The sequence below is a fragment of the Plasmodium reichenowi genome, chromosome 10 (genome assembly GCF_001601855.1).
Source record: "Plasmodium reichenowi strain SY57 chromosome 10, whole genome shotgun sequence".
NCBI classification, from domain to species: domain Eukaryota; phylum Apicomplexa; class Aconoidasida; order Haemosporida; family Plasmodiidae; genus Plasmodium; species Plasmodium reichenowi.
In genome coordinates, this window is record NC_033655.1 from 802,225 (window position 1) to 824,157 (window position 21,933).

Sequence of the window (21,933 nt, forward strand, 5' to 3'; positions counted from 1 at the left end):
TATATATAATTAAAAAAAAAAAAGATAAGTGTTAAAAAAAATTATATACTTATATATAAAAAATTGTTAATTAGGAATACACATAAAATTAATACTTTTAATTATATATATATATATATATATGTTTTCTATTTTATTTTATTTTAATTTTTCTTTCTTTCTTTCATTCTTTTTTTTTTTTTTTTTTTAATATAACAATATATATATTTTTTTTTTTCTTTTTAAATAATAAATATTTTTTTTTTTTTTTTTTTTTTTAATATAACAATATATATATTTTTTTTTTTCTTTTTAAATAATAAATATGAATTAAAATAAATAAGATGGTTACTTTAATTATTATTCATAATCCTACACAAACATTCGAATATATTTAAAGTTGATTGAAAATCTTCAAAGTTTAATTTAAAAATAATACTGTTGGGTGTTGTCTTTTCCTTTTTATTTTTATGTTTTAGTTGTATATTTTTATGGACTGCATTTTCTTTATCTTTTTCGTCCATCTGTTTTTTTTTATTTTCATTTGATTTTTTCTTTTTTAACTTTAACAATTTCCATGGGCATAGACAAAAGTACAAAAATATGAAAATGCTAAAAAAAAAAAAATTAAAAAATAAAAAATAAAAAATAAAAAATAAAAAATAAAAAGAATATGAATATGAATATATATATATATATATATATATATATATATATATTTATATATTTATATATTTATATTTATTATTACCTTTTAAAGAAACAAATAATTGCTGAAAAAAAAGTTCTCCTTTTTTTTACATTTATATCTGCTTTATATATATCTGCACCTTTGTTATTTAAATGTTTTTCCTTATTATTTTTGGTTTCATTATTATTATTTTTACATAAAGGTAAATAAATATTATTGAAGCTTTTTTGTATTTTTGACAAGCACTTAAAAAATTTTTTGGGATTATAATAAATATTCTCCATAACATTCATATTATTTTTGATTGTTATTTTTATGGAAATAATATAATCATAATTTTTATTATTTATATGTATAATTTCGTTTCTTTTGGTTAAAGCTAATTCTTGATTTAAAAAACATATGACATTTTTATCCTCTGATATATCATTCGATACGTTAGTTTTGTTATATAAAGATGAAGTAAAGCTATTATTTTCTTCTCCTGTCACATGTTCTAAAAATATTAAAAAAATAAAAATTATGCAATGTGTATGAAATATTATATAAAATTATATGAAATACATGTTTACAGAGTGGGTAGAAAAAAATTAGGCCCATAAAAAAAACACATACATATATATAAATATATAAATATATATATATATATATATAATTACCCATATTAAGAGTATAATTTGATGGGGTATTTTTGGATCTACTTTTTTTGGCTGTCTTACTACCCTTTTTCTTATAGTAACTATTTATTGCGAAACTATTATTTGTAGTATGTATAATAATGTCAATTTTTTTCATATCATTTTTTCTAAATAAGAATACAATTTTATTTTCTTGTATATAAAAGAAAAGCTCTTTGGTATATACAAAATAATTTCTTTTTTTAGGTGCTTTCATATCCAAGAAATCTTGATGAGATAAGAAATATTTGAAGGGTTCTTTTAATAATACATATTTACTTATAACTTGATTAATTTTAATATAACTTATAATATTCATATGATTAAAACTGTTTTTATTAAGAAAATCTAGATAATTTTTATTTCTTTGGTAATATACTAATTTAATACATGCCGTAAGTATTTTTTGAAAAATATTATTCATTGTTAATAAACATAAAAGTAAGAAAACTATGTGTCCAAATAATAATATATTGATGATATTAAATATATTTAAAAAGAAATTAATAAAGAAAGAAAATTTTCTTTTATTTTTTAAATTGATTTTTAATTTCTTCATAAAAATTTTATCTTCTCCTGATAAATCTTTTTTTTTCTTCTTCATTTTATATAACATATTATAATATAAGAAATTCACTATATTCATATATATACTAATATAATAATAAAATAATTTGGTAATATTAAATTTATTATATTCCTCTATATTATTAAATACCACTACTTTTTTTCTTTCATATTTTTTATTAAATATTAAAAACACATTATCTGCATTATTTATATTTACCTTTTCTACTAAGTTTATTAAAGATTGTAATATTAGTGTAATTGAAAATAATAAGGATAATATTAATTGTATAAATAATACATATATACCAATACATATTCTCTTAGTTTTTGAAAAAATATAAATAATATTTAATCCTATTTTTTTAAGAAATCTGAACATTTTAGTACAACCACCTCTTTTATTATTTCTTTTATTTTTTTTATTTTTATTTTTATTTTTATTTTTATTATTTTTTAGCATTTTATTTTTTTTCTTGTTTTTTTTCTTTGGATTCATATCTAATATTTTCGCATCATTTTTGTATCTATTATTATAACTACCGGTTGAAAACTTTTTCTTTTTCCTTTTTTTTTTTTCTTCATCATAGGATGTTTTAAAATGTGGTGGATATTTGGATATATCTTTTGTAGTATCTTTTCCTTCCCCATAAGAATTTAGATCTACATCGACATCTATATACATGTCGTCATCCATATATATATGTCCCTTTTTTTCTTCTTCAAAATTTTTGGTATATTGTAATTTCTTTTTCTTTTTTTTGGAAACTTCATCTAATATGATAACATTTTTTTTATTATTAAAAAGGAATGAATTCATAGATGAGTTATTATCATCAATTACTAGTTTATGTAAATCTTTATTTTTAATACTCTTTGTGTACATATAATTTAAGTTCCCGGAACTATCATGTTTTATGTTATTATAAGAATCATTAAAATAATTGTTATCATCCGAATTATTATTATTTGTATGTTGTTTTTTAAAAAAATTCCAACTGAAATTCCTTTTAACAAAAGATTCCTCTTCACTTAATAAATTATTTTGATAAGACGAATTATAATCATTTAGTAGATGCATAATATATTTATCATCATTGCTTAAGGAATCATATTTTTCATCTATAAATGAGCTTTCCCTCGATTGATCTATTAAATTTAGGAAATTCTGTTTCTCTTCTTTTTTGGTTGTATAATTAATTTGTTGTATTTTATTTTTTCTTTCTTTATTATTTTTTCTTAATTTAGGGTTATTATTATATATACGATTCAATTTGTATTTATCACAACCTTGTTCATAATAATGATAATTAAGAGTACTACCACGATACATGTAATTATTATTATAATAATAATCATTATAATAAATATAATTATTATTATTATTATTATTATTATGACTACCATGCATACTATTAATATTGTTATTATTGTTCTTGTTGTTGTATTTTGTTGAGGAGTAATCATTCATGTCCTTGTCATCATCATATTTGTTCTTTTTGGATAGTGTGTCTTCATTAATTATATAAAAGAATTCATTAAATGCATTTTTAACATGCGCTATTAAAGATGTAGGGCTTCCAATAATATTAAAAGAAATTAATAGGTTTGATAGGTTAACTATAGTTTGGTTATAATAAAAATTTTGTAGGAAATTTATTAACAAATTATAATTTGTAAAGATATGTATATTGGATAAACTTTTTAAATATATATTACAATTAGATATATCTCCTAATTTATTATAAGCACTTATATGTTCTTTATAAAATAAATCATTAACATGATTTGTTAATTCTTTTTTATATTCTGATTGGAAATTTAATAATATATTTATTTTATCTATACTTATATATTGTAAATATACATATTTATTATTAATATCATTTTTTTCGATAACAGTTGTTTTTTTTTTTATTTGAACAGACTTTTCATTGTTAATTATATTATTATAATAATTCATATTACTCTTTTTTATATTATAATATTCTCCTTCTACATTATATATATTATTATGTACTGTTAAAGATAAATCATTTTTTTGTTGTTCTTCATGTATAATAAATGATTCCATATTTTTCATTCGACTTAAAATATTATTATCAATAATATGATCACCATTTATATCTTGTATTTTTTTTTTTCTATTTTCATTTATAAAAAAACTATCATTTTTTTCGATCATACTATTTTTTTGTATATCACATTTTTTATTTTTATCTGGATCATTTAATATATTCATAGATGAATCATAATAATAATAATAATAATAATCTTTTAAAGGTCTCTCCTCCATTTCTTGTTTGGTTTTTTTTTGTAATACTTCTTCTTTTTTTCCTTCTTCTTCTTTCATCATATTTATTTCTTTCATTTGCACCTTTTCATAATTACTCGTGTTGAATCCATTTTGCACTCCTTGACCCTGTTCATTTTTTTTGGTATGAAAATTATAAAACGTTTTATAAAAATAGAACAATATAGTTATAGAATTAATATCTGCATTAATTACAATAGGTTTTAAACTTAATAAGAAATATTTAAAAAATAATGTTTCACATTTCCTTACATATTGAAAATTACATATAAGAAATTCATTGTTTACAAAAATATTCTTTTTCTTTTTCTCTACTTTTTGTTTTTTTTTTTTTTTGGCTTTTTTATTATCATAAATATTTTTTTCTTGTTTCTTTTTTTTTTTATTATAATTGTTTTTATATTTATATCCCTTCTTTTTATTTGTATAACTTGTTCTGGATGAACCTGATGAGTACATTTCTCTTTCATCATGATTATATGCATAATTATTAATATGGTCATTATTATTAATTTTATCATTATTATTAATTTTATCATTATTATTAATATTGTCATTATTATTAATTTTATCATTATTATTAATTTTATCATTATTATTAATTTTATCATTATTATTAATTTTATCATTATTATTAATATTGTCATTATTTTTGTCAATATAGACATCACAATATTCCTTTTTATTTTCATTTCTTCTTTTTTTTTGTAAAAATAAATTCCTTTTAATTTTTAATTCATTTATTAACATACGTAAGTGATTATTTTTTATGTTGCTATCATTATTTGTATATAATACAGCACATGCACTTAAATATTTATATACAGCATAACATAAAATATTATTTATTTTAATATCTACATTATAATAATCTATATATTCCATATATTCCTTTGTAACTAATAATTCATTTATTTCAAAAGATATTACATAATCACAGGTGTGTTCAAATAAACTAATTTTTATTCCACGTAACATTACATTTAAATTTGTTATAAATTTTATAGGTATTTTTCTATTTTCTTCAAATAAACTTTTTTTATCTAATCTATAATTATTATTATGAAGAATATTATTATAAGTATTTGTTTTTAAATCATAGTTCATAGTTCCATTATCTTTATCTTTATCTTTATCTTTATTATTATTATTATTATTATTATTATTATTTATATAATTATCATTTATAATTTTATATTCTTTCCTTATACTAGTACTATCATCGTTGTCCGATAAATAATTTCTTATAAGAACATTAAATTCATCACTTCTATTACTTTTTATAAACATTGGATATATTCTACTAAGTCCTTTAAATTTCTTTTGATTTTTTTTAATTTTTGTAAATATAAAATCACTAAGTTTTCTTTTTATTTTCTTCTTAGGTTTTTTTAAATTATTTTTAGCTTTCATTTCTTTATTATATATTAAATTATATTCTCTATATTTCTTCTTATCATCTTTATTATCATAATATCTATTAAGAAACATCTTTTTCTTCTTATTATTATTAGAAATATAATTATAATCATTTGAAGAACTGCTTAAAAATGAATCATTATATGTACTAGAGTCTTCAAAACAATTTTCTTTATATTCATCAATTTTATAATTTTCATTTATACTTTTTCTAAACTTAACAGTAAAAAGATCGTTATATCCTTCAGATTTTTTCATGCCTAGACTATTTTTCCTTTCCTCATTATCAAAAGAATTGCTATCATGAGAACGTTCGATATTTTTCTTGTTTTCATTATGTTCTTCTATATAATAATCACTTGTTTCTGTGTCTTCATTATTTTTATTCACATATAAATTTTTTTTATTACTTTTTTTTCTTTTATTTTTTTTTCGAAATGCATAATTGTCATTAAAAAATTTATTAATATGTTTTTTAGAATTCAAGCTTTTATATTTTGATGTAGATTTTTTTTTATCATCTTTTTTTATAGATACATTATTTAATTTAATATTTTTTTTACTAAAACTACTATTATTATTACTTGTTATATTTTTATTTTTGATATTTTCTTCTTCTTTAATAATATTATTATACTTTATTGAATTTATATTGCCATTATTTTCATTATGATATTCATTATACGATCCATTATACGATCCATTATACGATTCATTATACGATCCATTATACGATTCATTATACGATTCATTATAAGATTCATTGTGTACAATTTTTTCTACCTTGAATAATTTTTCTCCTTGTGGGCTTTTTGCTTTTTGTTTTTTCCTTTCTTTTTCAACATCTTTATGGATTGATGAATCCATACTTTTTAATAGGAAAAAGGAACTTAAATGAAAATATTTATTATTTTTTTTTTTTTTTATTTGTTTTCTTTTTCTTTTTAAATATGCAATATTAAAACGTTTTTTACTAAGTAATGGTAATTTCTTATTAAATTTTTCATTTTTATATTTTACTAAATAGTTATCATTAGTTTGTTTGTTCTTTTGTAACATATGATTCGTTTGATTCGTTTGATTCATTTGATTCATTTGATTCATTTGATTTTTTTTTTGTTTTTTATTTTTTTTTTTATTTTTACTTTTATTCTTATCCTTTCTCATTTGTGATGATTTGATTAAACTATTATATAAACTTATTTTATGTAATTTCCTTTTAATTTTCTTTTTTTTCTTTTCTCTAAATCTATTAAAACCTTTACTTGCGGAAAAAAATGGAGCTAGAGATTTTTTGTGTTCATATTTTTCATTACAATCTAATAATTCCATATTCATTTCTTCTAAACAAAAAACTCGTTTACCATTTTCAATTTTGGTTAACACTATAATTCTTCTATTATTATTTAATATAATATTATTATGTTCTTTTACTATATTTAAATTGCATGAAAATACATACACATCATTTTTTTGAATAATTAAAAAGCATTTTATAACTTTAGGTTTACAAACATCAGTCCATCCGAATATTTCTTTATCAAAAGGTTTCAACAAATTTACTATTTTTTTATTTGTTTTTCTTTGATAAAATATTAAATAATAGTTTGTTTTATTATATATAATAGTATCTGGGTTATTTTCTATAGATATATTTATTTCTATATTTGTATTACTATTTAATGCTATATTAATTTCTGTAATAATACTTTCTTCTTTATATAAAAACATATGTTTTGTGTTTATTCTTTCTTTATTATCACTCGTTTTATTTAATTCACATAAGAGATTATTATTATTGTTGTTATTATTATTGTTGTTATTATTGTTGTTATTATTATTATTATTGTTGTTATTATTATTATTATTATTGTTGTTATTTTTTATACCTGTGTCATCATTTTCTATATTATGTACATTTTCGTCTCCTTCTAGTTGTTTTATACTTTTAATAGGGATAATCACCGTATTATTATTCATATCATCTACTGTATTTATAACATTTTTATTTTTTTTAAAATGAATACAAGAATCATCATCATTAAAATCTATAACATAATTTTCACAAAATGAATCATGTCTTATATTGAAACCATTATGTTGATAATTATTATGAGAATCCTCCTTCGTATTTACAACACAATTGCTTTTTATATTTACATAATCGTTTTTTATATGTTCAGTATCATTATTATCCACTGTCAAAACCGTTTCATTAAATAATATGCTTTCTTTATTTTCCCTTTCATTAATATTATGTTTATTATTTTTATTAAATAATGTTAAATCATCTATAAGTATAGTTTCATTATGCGAACTTTTTTTCTCATCGTCAGCAGGTATATTATCTGTATATTCTTGTTGTATATAAATCATTTGAGTGGTTTGTTCATTTTTATATGAATTAATAATATTATTACTATTTATATGATTCGAATTTATATTAAGAAGGTTATTTTTCTTATGTTGATTTTTTTTTTTTTTTTGCATTTCTTTTTCATATGAATCTTTCAAATTCGAAAATACAATAATAGTTTCCTTTTCACGATGTTCTTCTAGTTCTTCTATTTCTCTTTTTATTTCTTCTTCAATTTCTTTGTCTTGTTGTTTTATTTCCTTTTGAATAATATTATCTTCAAATGTAGGGTGATTTTCGGTTGCGTCTTTTTCATTATTGTACGTTACATCAATTTTATGTACTGTCTTGTGAAAAATTTTGTAATTACCTACCTTTTCGATTTCTATAGGACTAGTATAAAATAAATTATAGAATTCTTGATTTTTATGTAGACTTTTATTTATGTTTTCTTCTTTATCATTTATTATAGATAAATTTTGAGATTTCATAATTTTTTTTTTTAAATAATTATTGAACAAGTTTGTGATTTCATTTTGTGTATGTGTAAATTCATAGCTGCCTCTTCTTCTATAAAAATTCTTATCATTTTTACATTCCATAATATTTGTATAAGAAAAGGTTAGGAAGCATTTATTTGTGTTAATGGGATGATAATAAAAAGATTCATATGGTTTAATTGAAATAATATTAGGTCTGTTGTTGTTACTACTACTACTACTATTACTATTACTATTACTACTACGGGTAGTAATATTATTATTATTATTATTATTATTATATTTCTTTTCATTATATTTCTTGTCGTTATATTTTTTATGTTTATTATATTTTATACGATTTTTATTAAATTCACATATTTTTGTCATACTTTTTTCCGTATATTTCTTATCAGGAATTTCACATGTATCCAAAATTTTTGTTTTATCATTTTCGTGCTCATACGTTAAATCCGATTGTTTATTGATTTTCATTTTGTTTAGATTTTCATTTTTTTCATTTAATTTATTTTTTTCTTTTTGATTATAATTATGTATTATATTAGTAAGATCATTACTACTAGGTATATATAATTTTTCCATATTTTCATCATTTGAATGATTATTTTGATTTCTTAAATTTTCTAAAGATAATGAATATGTCATATATTTTTTTTCCTTTTTTTTAATTATTTTGAAATCTTTATTAACCTCTTGAACATATAAAGTTCGATTGGTATTATTAATAATTGTATATCTATTATTTATAGTAATTGTTTTTGTATTATAGATATTACCATTTAATGTAATATTCATAGATAAGAAAATATTTTCTTTTCTATTTTTACTTGTTAAGATGATTTTTTTATTTAAACATACTTGATTTATTTTTATTTTTTTAGAAAGGAATATTTGATTATTATATACTATTTGTAATATAACTTTACTATTATCAACATCACCAAAAAACATTATGGATTTTCTTTTTATTTTTTGTAAATTCCCATTGGATTTAATTATTAAATCGTTATCTAAATTATTTTGAAAAAAGAAAGATGGATAAATTAATAATTGCAAAACATTACTGTCTATTACATGTTTAAAATTATTTTCATTATAATATGTATTATTTGAATGATCTGTTTTCTTTCTAAATGTAATGTTAAGATAAAAAAACTTAGGTACTTCTTTACATAATTTATCATAATCTTTTGATTCTAGATATTTATATTTCCTTTTATTTCTTGATTTTCTTTTAAATAAAGAATTTAATTTATATTTTCTTTTCTTATATATAATATTTTTATTTTCATCATTAATATATTCTATATACATTTTTATTTGATGAATTTTATCTGGTGTATTAGCATATTTATATAACTGAATCTTTTTAGAAAAAAAATTAAATATATAATTATTATTATTTAATACATAAAATAATTTTATATATTTAGGTATCGTATCTAAATATTTTATTGATTTAGGTGATATTTCTTCTCGTTTAATTCTTTTAATCTTTTTAGGTATACTGTTTATATAATATTTCTGACAATAACCAATTTTCATTTCTTCATGCATAAAGTTATGGATTTCAAATATATAATCAATATAGATACCAAAGGAATATATTTTATTTACATCTATATTCTTTTGTTCACATATAATTGTATTACTATAACTACTTTGTTTCTTTGCCGTAAATATAAATTTCCTTCTTTTCTTTTTTATAATATTATTATTATAATGGATAATATGATGCTTCTTCTTATCATCATAATCATCATCATTTATATTATTATCATCATCATTCATATTATTATTCTGTTTTTCATTTTTTTCACAATTATCCTTATTATTATAATTATATTCTATATCTTCCTTTTTATCATATTCATATGCATAATCATTATTAAGGATATGTTTAGATACACTATTTTTAATCATATCATGTTTTATTAGTATGTTGCTTAATGTAGATTTTCTCTTACTATGATTAAATAGAAGACTGTTGATGTGTCTTTCATTTCGATTTATATATTTAAGTGAAATATCAAGATTAGTAGGAATGCTATAATAATAATCATCCTTTTTATTCTTACTTTCATTATTATCATAGATATTATATTTATTATTATCATAGATATTATATTTATTATTATCATCATTATTTAAGTCACTTGTGTAATGCTCATTCCTGTGGTTGTTCTCAAAATAATACTTATCTCTTTTATCATAATAATCATGAAATTTATTTAACACCACAATACTACTACTATTATCATGTTTTTCTTGTTCTTCCTTTATATCGTTTTTTTCTTCTTTATAATTTTTCATATATATATCACCAATCTGCTTTTTCTTCATATTATTATTATTGTTGTTGTTTTTATTATTGTTTTTATTATTATTATACGTTTTAGCTTCCTCTATTTCTTTTTTCTTCTCCCTTAAATATCTACTATACTTATCATAACATATAATTTTTAAAGTTTTTAATTTTAATGTTTGTGCATATAAATTATATTTTAAAAAATCAAAGGAATGTCTACAGATAATTTCTTTTATACTTGAATTATTTAAAACTTTTTTGGCCCCATTTTTTATTAAAAAATTAAACATTTCAAAATAACATTTATTATTATTTTCATTTTTATGAATATAGAAATCATAAAATTCTTTTTTAATAATATAAATATAATTAATATTTTTCATATTCTTACTATTACATTTTTTATTTACATATTTTTCTAATCTTTTTAATATTCTATTAGTTCTTATTTTATTAATTTCTCTTAATGCATTCAAATTAACAGATTCTATTATTTTTTCATTGTTCATAAAATTTCTTTTTTCTCCTTTATTCGATATTATATTACAAAAGTTTATTTCGCTACTTCTGGAGTTTACATAACAGCTAGCACGTGTTAAGTTATTGTATGACAATTTTTTTAAAGCATTAATTGAAGAATAATCATAAGTAATTCTTTTCTTGTAACTTAATATTTTATCTTCATTATCATTTCTACAAGATATTTCGTTGTTACTATTATCCACATGGGCATTATTATCCACGTGGGTATTATTTAATACATCATTAGCTTCATTCTGCTTAGATATTTCTTCCTCTTCGCCATTATAAACATTCATATTATAATTTAACGAATTAAATCGTTTTATGAAATTATTTTTTTTTATATCTGCACTCAAGCTTCCTTTTAAATCACATACCATGGAGACAGGTGTTACATAAGAATTCTTAGAATTAATTGGATACTTGTCAGGGTAATTATTTTCTTCGATTTGATTTTTTTTCTTTAAATAATCATATAAAATAATAATAGGTATAAAAGAAATAAGAGGTAAAAAATACCTTTCATTAGAATTAATAATTGTTATATTTGTACCTTTGTCATTATTATTATGGTAATTAGGATTTTTGAAAAAGTTTATATTTAATTGTGAATCGCTTTCCACATTATTAATATTATGGACACTACTACAATCCTTATCCTTATCTTCATTATTATTTTGATTATTATTTTGATTGTTATCTTGATTATTATCCTCATTATTATCCTCATTATTATCCCCCTTATTATCCCCATTATTCTCCTCATTTTTATTGTTGTTGTTTATATTATTATTATTATTGTTAGTGTTTGTAGAGTGCTCATTAAATAACATAAAATAATAAAGTACAGGGTGAAACAATAAAACAAAATCACTATTTGTTGAATTATTAATGAAGAGATTTGATGAGAAATATATTGAGACTATTCCCTTTTCATCAATATTTGTTTGTATATATAATTTAATAAATGTTTTAAATATTTTATTTTTTAATGAGTATTCATTATATATATCATAATTTATATCATACTTTTTAATAGTAATTTTTTTTTTTTCATTATATTTTTTTAATTCATATATTATAGGTAAAAATCTAATATCACATGTATTTTTATTTCTTTCTATATCTATTATTTCAAATATATAATTAAATATTTTTATAATAACTACCACTTCACACACTTCTCCATTTTCATCATTTAATAATGCCCCATGCTCATTATTTTGTAATTCATAAAATAGATATTTATTTTTATTCTTATTATTTAAACTATTGTTTTGTATTTTATTTCGTAATGATTGTTTAAATCTTACATTTATTGGTAAACCTGTATAATTAAATAGTTTAGATGTTATATGTGAAACTGAAGATTTTCCTTTTGTATTTTTAATTAAAATATTATTTTCATAACATTCATGATGATAATTATGATTATGATGATGATAAATACTTCGTTTTCTTCTTTTATTTTTTGTAATATCCAAATTATTATAATATGATGAACTGAGATAATAAAAATTTTTATTTAATATTGGCTCAAGAAAATTTATTAATATATTTTTACTTTTATTTGTATATAAAATATTAATATAGGATGTTTCTAAAGTTAAATTTAATATATTCAATTTATTTCTATTATTTTCAAAAGTTATATATATTTCCATCTTTTCTAATAACGTATCATATAATATTTTATAACTATCATATATATCTATATTTAAATAAAAATTCAAAAAATTATATATACTTATTATATCCTTTTGTAAAAAGAATTTTAAATTAAACAAACTAACTACTATCAGAGGTACATTTCGATTAATATTACCATCATAACAATTTAAACGTATATCATCAAGAAAATATTCAAATAATATATCACTACTTTGGTTGTATAAATAATATAGCATATCTCTAATCATATTACTATCATTACCTGTATCATCGTTTTTACTACAATTATTTATAAAATAACAAAATGTATTATAAAATATAAGTAAATTTTTTAATATATCTTTTGAAAAATTTAAAATTATAGGATCACAATGGAAGCTAATAATTTTTTTTGGATATGATCCTGTTTTAGTATGGCAACCATGATAATTATACATATTATTATCATACATAATTATATTATTATCATTATTATTATTATTATTATTATTATTCTTAATGTTATTCTTTTCAGAATATATCTGCTCTTTAGATATAACTGTGCAATATGTATTTAATGATGTATATTTAGGTTCATAATATGGAATCTCCATATGATTACAACTACTACTATTATCATTTTCATTTTCTATAATTTCATAATTATAATTTCTTCTCATATTTATTTGAAATCTTAAATCGTTAATAATACTTTCATTATTCTTATCCTTCCTATTAAACGTTATTACACATATATTGCTTTTTTTGTTTTTTTTATGTTTGTAAATGTTAATACTTGGAATGACAAGAGCGCTTCCCAAATTTCGCACGTTTATCGACTTGACATTTTCATCGTTTTCTAAGATAAAAGTAGGAAAATAAACAAAAAAAAAAAAGGGATAAATTAAAAGTATAATGACATCATAAAAAGGTAACGCAATATAATACAACATAATGTACACATATATATAAATATATATATATATAAATATATATATATAAACATATATATATAAACATATATATATAAACATATATATATAAACATATATATATAAACATATATACATTTTTACATTTTTATATTTATACATTTATACATTTTTTATACACCTTTATGTACATACATATGTATAACCCGTTTGAATATTTTTTATGTGTTACCGTTCATAGATTTGTAGGAACATGAGAAATGTAACTCTAATACTGGTAATAAGGATACATAAGAGGTTCCCTTTAAACTATTATAATAATTATATTGTGATATTGAATAAGTGTATATTGGTACATAAATTTTATTATTTTGTAAGAAAAAAATATAATTACATTTTGACACATTAATATTACTTACTTCATCATCTGTACTATTATTATTTGAATACGCAAAATCTGAGAGTTGTTTAATTTTTTCATATTTTCTATATAATTTATTAATCCATTTAAATAAATATATAAAATATAAATAATCTACAATAAATTCACTATGAATCATATGAAATTCAATAGTACTAATATTTTCATTTTCTTTTTTTTTCATATCAATATATTCTTCTTCTTGATTATCTATATCATTTTCTTCATCTTCATCTTCTTCAGCTTCATAAAATTCGTCATCATTTTTATATTTTTCATATTTCATATTATGATAAGCTGATGAGCATAATGAATTATTCATATTATTAACATGTGATGAATGCATATCATATTTATTATAACCTTTTATATTATTTACCTCTCCAGTTAATATATAATTATTTCTTCTCCTTTTATTTGAATCATTATATTCTTTTGCATTATAGTATTGAGAACTTTTTTTATTTCTTTGTATAACAAAGTTTTTTTCATTTATAGGAATACAAGTAGTAGTATTCATATTTATATGATCAGTATGAATGTCATTATTATTATTATTATTATTATATATAATATTTCTTTTTCTGTCTATGTTTTTTTCATTTTGTAACGATTCTTTATTATAATCAATATCATCAATTTGTTCTATACAACTTTTATAACGTATATAATTTTCCGTAATAATACTTTTTTTCTGTACTTTGTTTACAACATTATCATTTTCTTTATTGTTTTGATTATTTTGTTCATCCCAAATATGTTCTATATCATTTGTTTTTTTTGTATTACTATTTATTATATCTTCAAATGGTTCTTTACTTTTACTTCTTTTGATTTGTTTCTTCTTTGTTTTAACATGATGTTTTTCTTTTTCATTATTTGTAAAATCATTTAACAATGTCATAATGTTTTCTTTATTGAATTTTATTTCATCTTTTTTGGAGATGTGTGTTCTTTCGCTTGGACTGCTACTACATCGTATATTACTATTATTAACATGACGTCTATAACTTTGATGAGTTCTATAACTTTGATGAGTTCTATAACTTTGATGCGTTCTATAACTTTGATGAGTTCTATAACTTTGATGAGTACTATAACTTCTATGACTACCTCTAATATTTTCATTCATATGTTTATCTTTACTTTGTTCATTCTTGTGACTACTTTTGATTTCCCCACTTTTCTTACTAACATTACTTGGAGAATTTGTGGCATCCTTTCGTTTATTAGAATCCTGAGGTACATTAAAATTAAAATAGTCATTATTCAAATTATTATAATAATTCTTATGAACAAAATCAAGACTATTATTAATTTTCATATTGGATCCATCAATAGATTTATTTCCTGATGTGTTATTTAGTTGTTCAAAATTATTTGTATTAAAATATCGAAATTCAGTAGTTTCTTCTATTTCCATATTATTATTATTATTATTATTATTATTTAGAAAATAATTTTTTTCTTTTGAATTATTATTTTCTATATAATGATTATGATTTGGGTTTACATGTAGAGAAGATAAGCATGAAATATTATTCTTTGATGAATATTTTAAAAGAAAGGTTCCATTTTGAATTAATTTAAAAACACTATTATAAAAATAAATTCCATTCACATTTGAACTTGAACTTTTTCTTTTATCACTTAATTTTGATCCTTTTTTACTTATTCTATGTGTAGAAAATTTTTTATGTTGTATATATGAAAAGAAACTATTATAACTATCTTCATGTGATAAACAATTTAATATATTAATTTTTTTTAAATTAAATAAAAAGTTTGTAATATTATTATCACTAAATAAATACATTAAGACATCTGATAAATGTATCGATATCATTCTTTTACTTTTTTTATAATTATTAAAATGTATTTTGCTTTTATTTATAAAACATATTATTTCTTTTTTTTCTCCATGGAAATATTGTACATGGTTATAATTTGATGTATCATCTTTCAACGTATTATTATTATGATGATGATGATGATTATTATTATTATTATGTGAATATTCTTCTTCTTTTTTATTATTTTCATTAATATACATTTTATATTTATTTATATCTTCTTTTACATAATCTAATGTATCTTTTCTACACATTTCAACATTTTTTTTATCATTTCCTTTTATTTCATTTTTATCTTCCTCCGTACATTTATTTTTATTTACACTTTCTTCTTCACAATGAGTAATATTAAAGGATGTTTTTATTAAATCATTTTTTTTGTGTTCTTCACAAAAATTATTATTATGTTCAATAGTTTTATTATGATTATCGTTTGAAGCTTCATTTGTTAAGTTATTTAAATTGGGTACATTACTTGGTATCTCTTTTTCTGTAACATTTTCATAACATTCGATTTGACCATCCACCTTATTATTATTATTATTATTATTATTATTATTATTGTTGTTATTATTATTATTATTATTATTATTGTTATTATTATTATTATTATTATTATTATTATTATTATTATTATTTATTTTTTTTTTTTTTTTGTTATTTTCATCTATGTGATCGTTATTCTCCTTCTCATTATTATCATCAATTTTGATATCATGCTCATTTTGTTTATAATATATTGTTGCTTTATTCTGCTGATCTTTATCATGAACACCGTTTTGTTCATTGAACCAGTGATCATTCTTATTATGAACAGCATTATCTAATAAAATTTGTAAAGTTTTATAACTACGTACATCTATTGTATTTAAATTTAAATAGTTGGATTCATCTTTGCTTTCAAACTTTTCAAAAATATGATCAACATAATCTTTATAATGATAATAAAAGAATATAAGTTTGAATATAATTTTATCATCAAGTGTAAAATTTAGATAGTTTTTATAATTGTTAGTATGAAAAAAGGTTATTTTCTTATCACTAGAATTTTTAAAATTATATGTAATTTCATCAATATATATTTTTAATGGTTTTAATATATATTTCTTATTTACTTTATTTTTATGAGATAATATATTTTGTATCTTTTCATTATTTTTATTTTTAAGAATAAAAAGAGAAAGTTCAAAATTGGTTCTTTTCTGATAAATTGTAGTAATTATATTATCTTTTTTTTCCGTTATACAATTTTGTATATACATATGATCTTTATATAAATTTAGATCTTCATTTAGATAATCATCTTTATTCGAATTACTATATGAATCTGTATTTTCGCTATGAAAACTGTGTTTATCATTATATTCATCATATTTGTTGTTGTTTGGAATCATGTTTGTTTTTTTATTATTATAATTGCTGTTATTGTGGATAACCGCATGATTATTAATATGGATATTGTTATGACTATAAATATAATCATAATAATTATTATTATTATTATTTATATTGTGTATATTATTTATATTGTGTATATTATTTATATTGTGTATATTATTTATATTCTGTGTATTATTTACATTGTGTATATTATTTATATTATTATTATTATTGCTTGTGTTATTTTGGTTTGCCCTTTTTTCTATTTTTCTAATTGTTTTAATATCTTGTAAATTATTCATTTTTAAAAACTCCTGATAATACTTTCTACATTGCATGGACACCTTATTATCAATACTTGTATTATCATTATTTATAAAAGAGTTATTATTATTATTGTTATTATTGTTGTTGTTGTTATTGTTGTTATTATTATTATTATTAATCATAGAATTATATTCCGAATTTTTAAAAAGGTCACTATGAGTACCTATACTACAATTATCATTTGAATATATAGAATTATCACGTTTCATATGCTCTATCCTATTACTTTCTTTATTTTCATTTTCTTTTTCTTCATTTTTATTAATTATTACATCGTCATTCGTACTTAAATTTAAATTTAGATTATTTTTTTCTTTATTTCTTCTTTTTGTTTGGTCCTCGTTTGTAAAACCCACACTACTTGTATTACTACAAGCTTGACTATTCTCATACGAACAGTTTTCTTTCATTTGTTCAGTATATTGATCAACTAATTTGTTATCAATATTTTGTTGCATATCATTATGGTCTGTTATCATAGTTAGTTTCTTCAAATCACAATGTAAATACATCTTTGTAAAGAAGAAAGAATTTACAAGTCCCTTTTTCATTTTAAATAATAAATTATATTTTTTATTAATTATTATATTAAAATAGATATTATGCATAAAGTGTATATTCATATCTTCAAAATTTTTATCTGATGCCATATATAATTCTTTACAATATTTTTTTCCTAGAAGATAATAATAAAATAAAATTTTATAAGATTTCAATTTTTTTTCTAAATCGACTGGTTTATAATCACAGTTAATATTTAAAATATTATAAATTTCTTTAACACTTAATGTTATAAGAATATTTTTATTCAATTTTATAAATGTTTTAGCTTGTGTAGTTTCATATTTAGTAAAGGTTAATAATGATATTGCATATTCTTCTTTATTATTATTATTAATATTATTATCATAATAATTATTTTCATTATTATTAATATTGTCATTCTTTATATTTGTTAAATTTTTCTTTTCTTTTGAATATTCATTATGTCTATTATTTATTTCCACTAAATTTCTACAGTCAACATATTTACTACATTTCTTTCCAGTTTTCACATTTTTTTCATTATTCTTATATATATTATTATAATTATCATTTTTTATATTATCATTAATATTATTTATATTACTTGGAACATTTATTATAGATGAAACGCTTTTAAAAGAAGTCATCGCATCATTACATAAGTGTGTATTGAATATATAATTTTTACTTTTTCTTTTATTTACTTTCATATTCTCTTTTTTCTTATCTTCTTTTTTATTATATTCATTAACATTAAATAATTCAAACAAAGGATATTTTTTATCTTTATGTATAAAGAAAATACTCATATCTTTTAACAATAAAGAATATGCAAAATCAGCATTAATATAAGATTTAACATTAAAATTAAAATCATCCATATTAATTTGTATAATTTTATTTATTTTATCCCCACTACATAAACAAAAATTTAATTTTTTAATTAAAATGTTAAATGAACAATTTACTGAAATTTTTTTATTATATACAAAAAAAGGTTTATTCCATGTTGATACGTTTGACAAATGAGACGACGTGGATTGTGATTTTGTCACTTTATTATTATTATCATGTTCATGGTTATTATCATGTTCATTGTGATGATTATCTTCATGGTTATTATCATGTTCATTGTGATGATGATTATGTTCATTTTTATGATTATATTCATTGTGATGATGATTATGTTCATTGTTATGATTACTATTCAGAAGTGTTGATAAATCTTCGCCTGTTCCTCTTATACTTTTTTTCCTTTTATTATTGTCTAAAGAATATTCTTCGACATGTTTTTTTATATTTGAAATAATTTGAAAGCTATGTGTATATTCAAATTTATCTATAAAATCTTTATCAAATTTTTCTTTTTTCTTTTTTTTTATTAATTCTCTTTTATAAATTAATATATCATTAATTTCTGGGATATTTAACCATTCTTCTATACACAAACCATTAACAAGACAACTATATATAAAATAATAATTTACAATATCTAAGATATAATAGAATTGCTTGAATGATAATATTAAATCTATTTTATCTACATTCAACTCAAAGGTCATATATTCATTTTCTTTTAAATTTATATTTTCTTCTAACATATGAAATTTTTCAATATAAGATTGATTTTTATTATTAATCCTACAATATAAACAATTATCAAGATCTTCACTAATATTTTTTTTACAATTACAATCAATGCAATCTTCACCTTTTTTTTCATCTTTCTCTTCTACAGTTCTTTCTTCGTTATGTTTATTAAATGTATTATTTAAAATATTGTTATCACCTGTATTGTTTTGTCCGACACCACCATTACGATGATTATAATTATGTTTATGTTTATCATTATGATAATTATTATTATAATTATTATGATAATTATTATGATAATTATTATGGTTATTATTTTCATTATCATTATGACTATTATCGTGGTTATTTTTTATATTATCATTATGACTATTATCATGGTTATTATTTTCATTATCATTATGACTATTATCGTGGTTATTATTTTCATTATCATTATGACTATTATCATGGTTATTATTTTCATTATTATCATCAATCTTAGGGTGTCCCACATTTATGCTGTCAAGATCAGGGGGAATATTTTTATTCATTTCATTAGTGCCCTTAAGAGAGTACTCAGGTATATGATCTGAATTATACGTACAATTTATATATTGGTGAGTCTGTAAAATGTTTTTATTATTTTTCTTACACTTACAATTAATTTCACTATAGAGCTGTTTATTTCTTTGTTGAATTTTTTCTTTCTTTATGAATATATTTTGAAATATAGATTTATCTTTTTTCACTTCTTTACATTGAAAAAGATATTTATCACAATGTGTACATGTAATATTAAAATAGCTATTTTTTTTAAAAAGAAATTTTGAATTATGATAATAATAATCAGTACTATTACTAACATACATACTTGTACTTAAAACAATGGATGGTATTTCTGAAATTATATATTTTTTTTTATGTAAATTATTACAAATATATTTAATTTTATTATATATATCTTCTTCATTAATATTTCTTTTATTTTTTTTTTTCTTTTCTTCTTTTTTTATAATTTTATTAATTGCATATTTCGCTTTTTCATCATTCATATAAAAAATAGCATCCACAAAAGAAAAATCTTTTATTATTTTATTTGTACAATTATGAGTTTTAACACTACTTATCTTTTTTACAAACAATCCAATAACATTAGTAGTCTTTTCAGAACTTTCTAATATAATTTCTACATTTTCAATATCAATAGACATATTATTATATAATTCATAAAATAAATAATTTAAACCTTTATTAATTTTCTGATTCGTATCATTACTATTATAATTATAATCTTCAAGTTTTAAATTATTCTTTTTCCCTCCTTTTATTCCATTTATTTCTTCTTCTATGTTATATTCGCTGAAATGTTTTTCCTTCAAAACTATTACAACGTCGCTTACTTTTAAAGAAGCTTTTTGAAACAAATACAAGAGTGGTATCTAAAAAAAAAAAAAAAAAAAAAAAAAAAAAAAAATATATATATATATATATATATTTACTTTTACTTATAAAAAATCAAATATGTGATCCTCATAATTTTGCATCTTTCATATGAATAACTTGTCAGTTATAGTTATGCTTACTTGTAAGTCCAAGGAACGAATATAACCATATTTGATAGTATAAGGTAAATATATAAAATCACAAAAATTTTTTTTTATTTTTACATTTTGCAAATGAACTTTTCCTCGTATTAATGATGTTTGTAATTGTTTTTCTTCAATGTTTTCAAAAAAGGATGACAATAAAAAATTTACAATACTTTTGTATAATGCCTTTATCATTATTTACAACTTTTTTTTTTTTATTTTTTTTTTTATTTTATTATTTTTTTTTTTTTGTTACACATTTAATTGTCACATATATAAACATATATAAATATTTTATTCTGCAATTTAAACGTTAAAACAAAGAAGAAACATTCAAAGGTTGTTGTT

The 21,933-nt window shown here is 19.0% G+C and overlaps 1 protein-coding gene across 1 annotated transcript; it reads right to left on the minus strand.

Annotated features, from left to right (window-relative positions):
- Positions 1 to 332: 332 nt before the first annotated feature.
- On the minus strand, positions 333 to 21,780 carry PRSY57_1021100 (putative membrane protein; the record flags this gene model as incomplete). Its single annotated transcript, XM_012907800.2, has 5 exons — positions 333 to 591; positions 731 to 1,166; positions 1,330 to 13,842; positions 14,148 to 21,435; positions 21,580 to 21,780. The coding sequence occupies 5 exons, from the start codon at positions 21,778 to 21,780 to the stop codon at positions 333 to 335; spliced, it is 20,697 nt and encodes a 6,898-aa protein (XP_012763254.2).
- Positions 21,781 to 21,933: the final 153 nt, after the last annotated feature.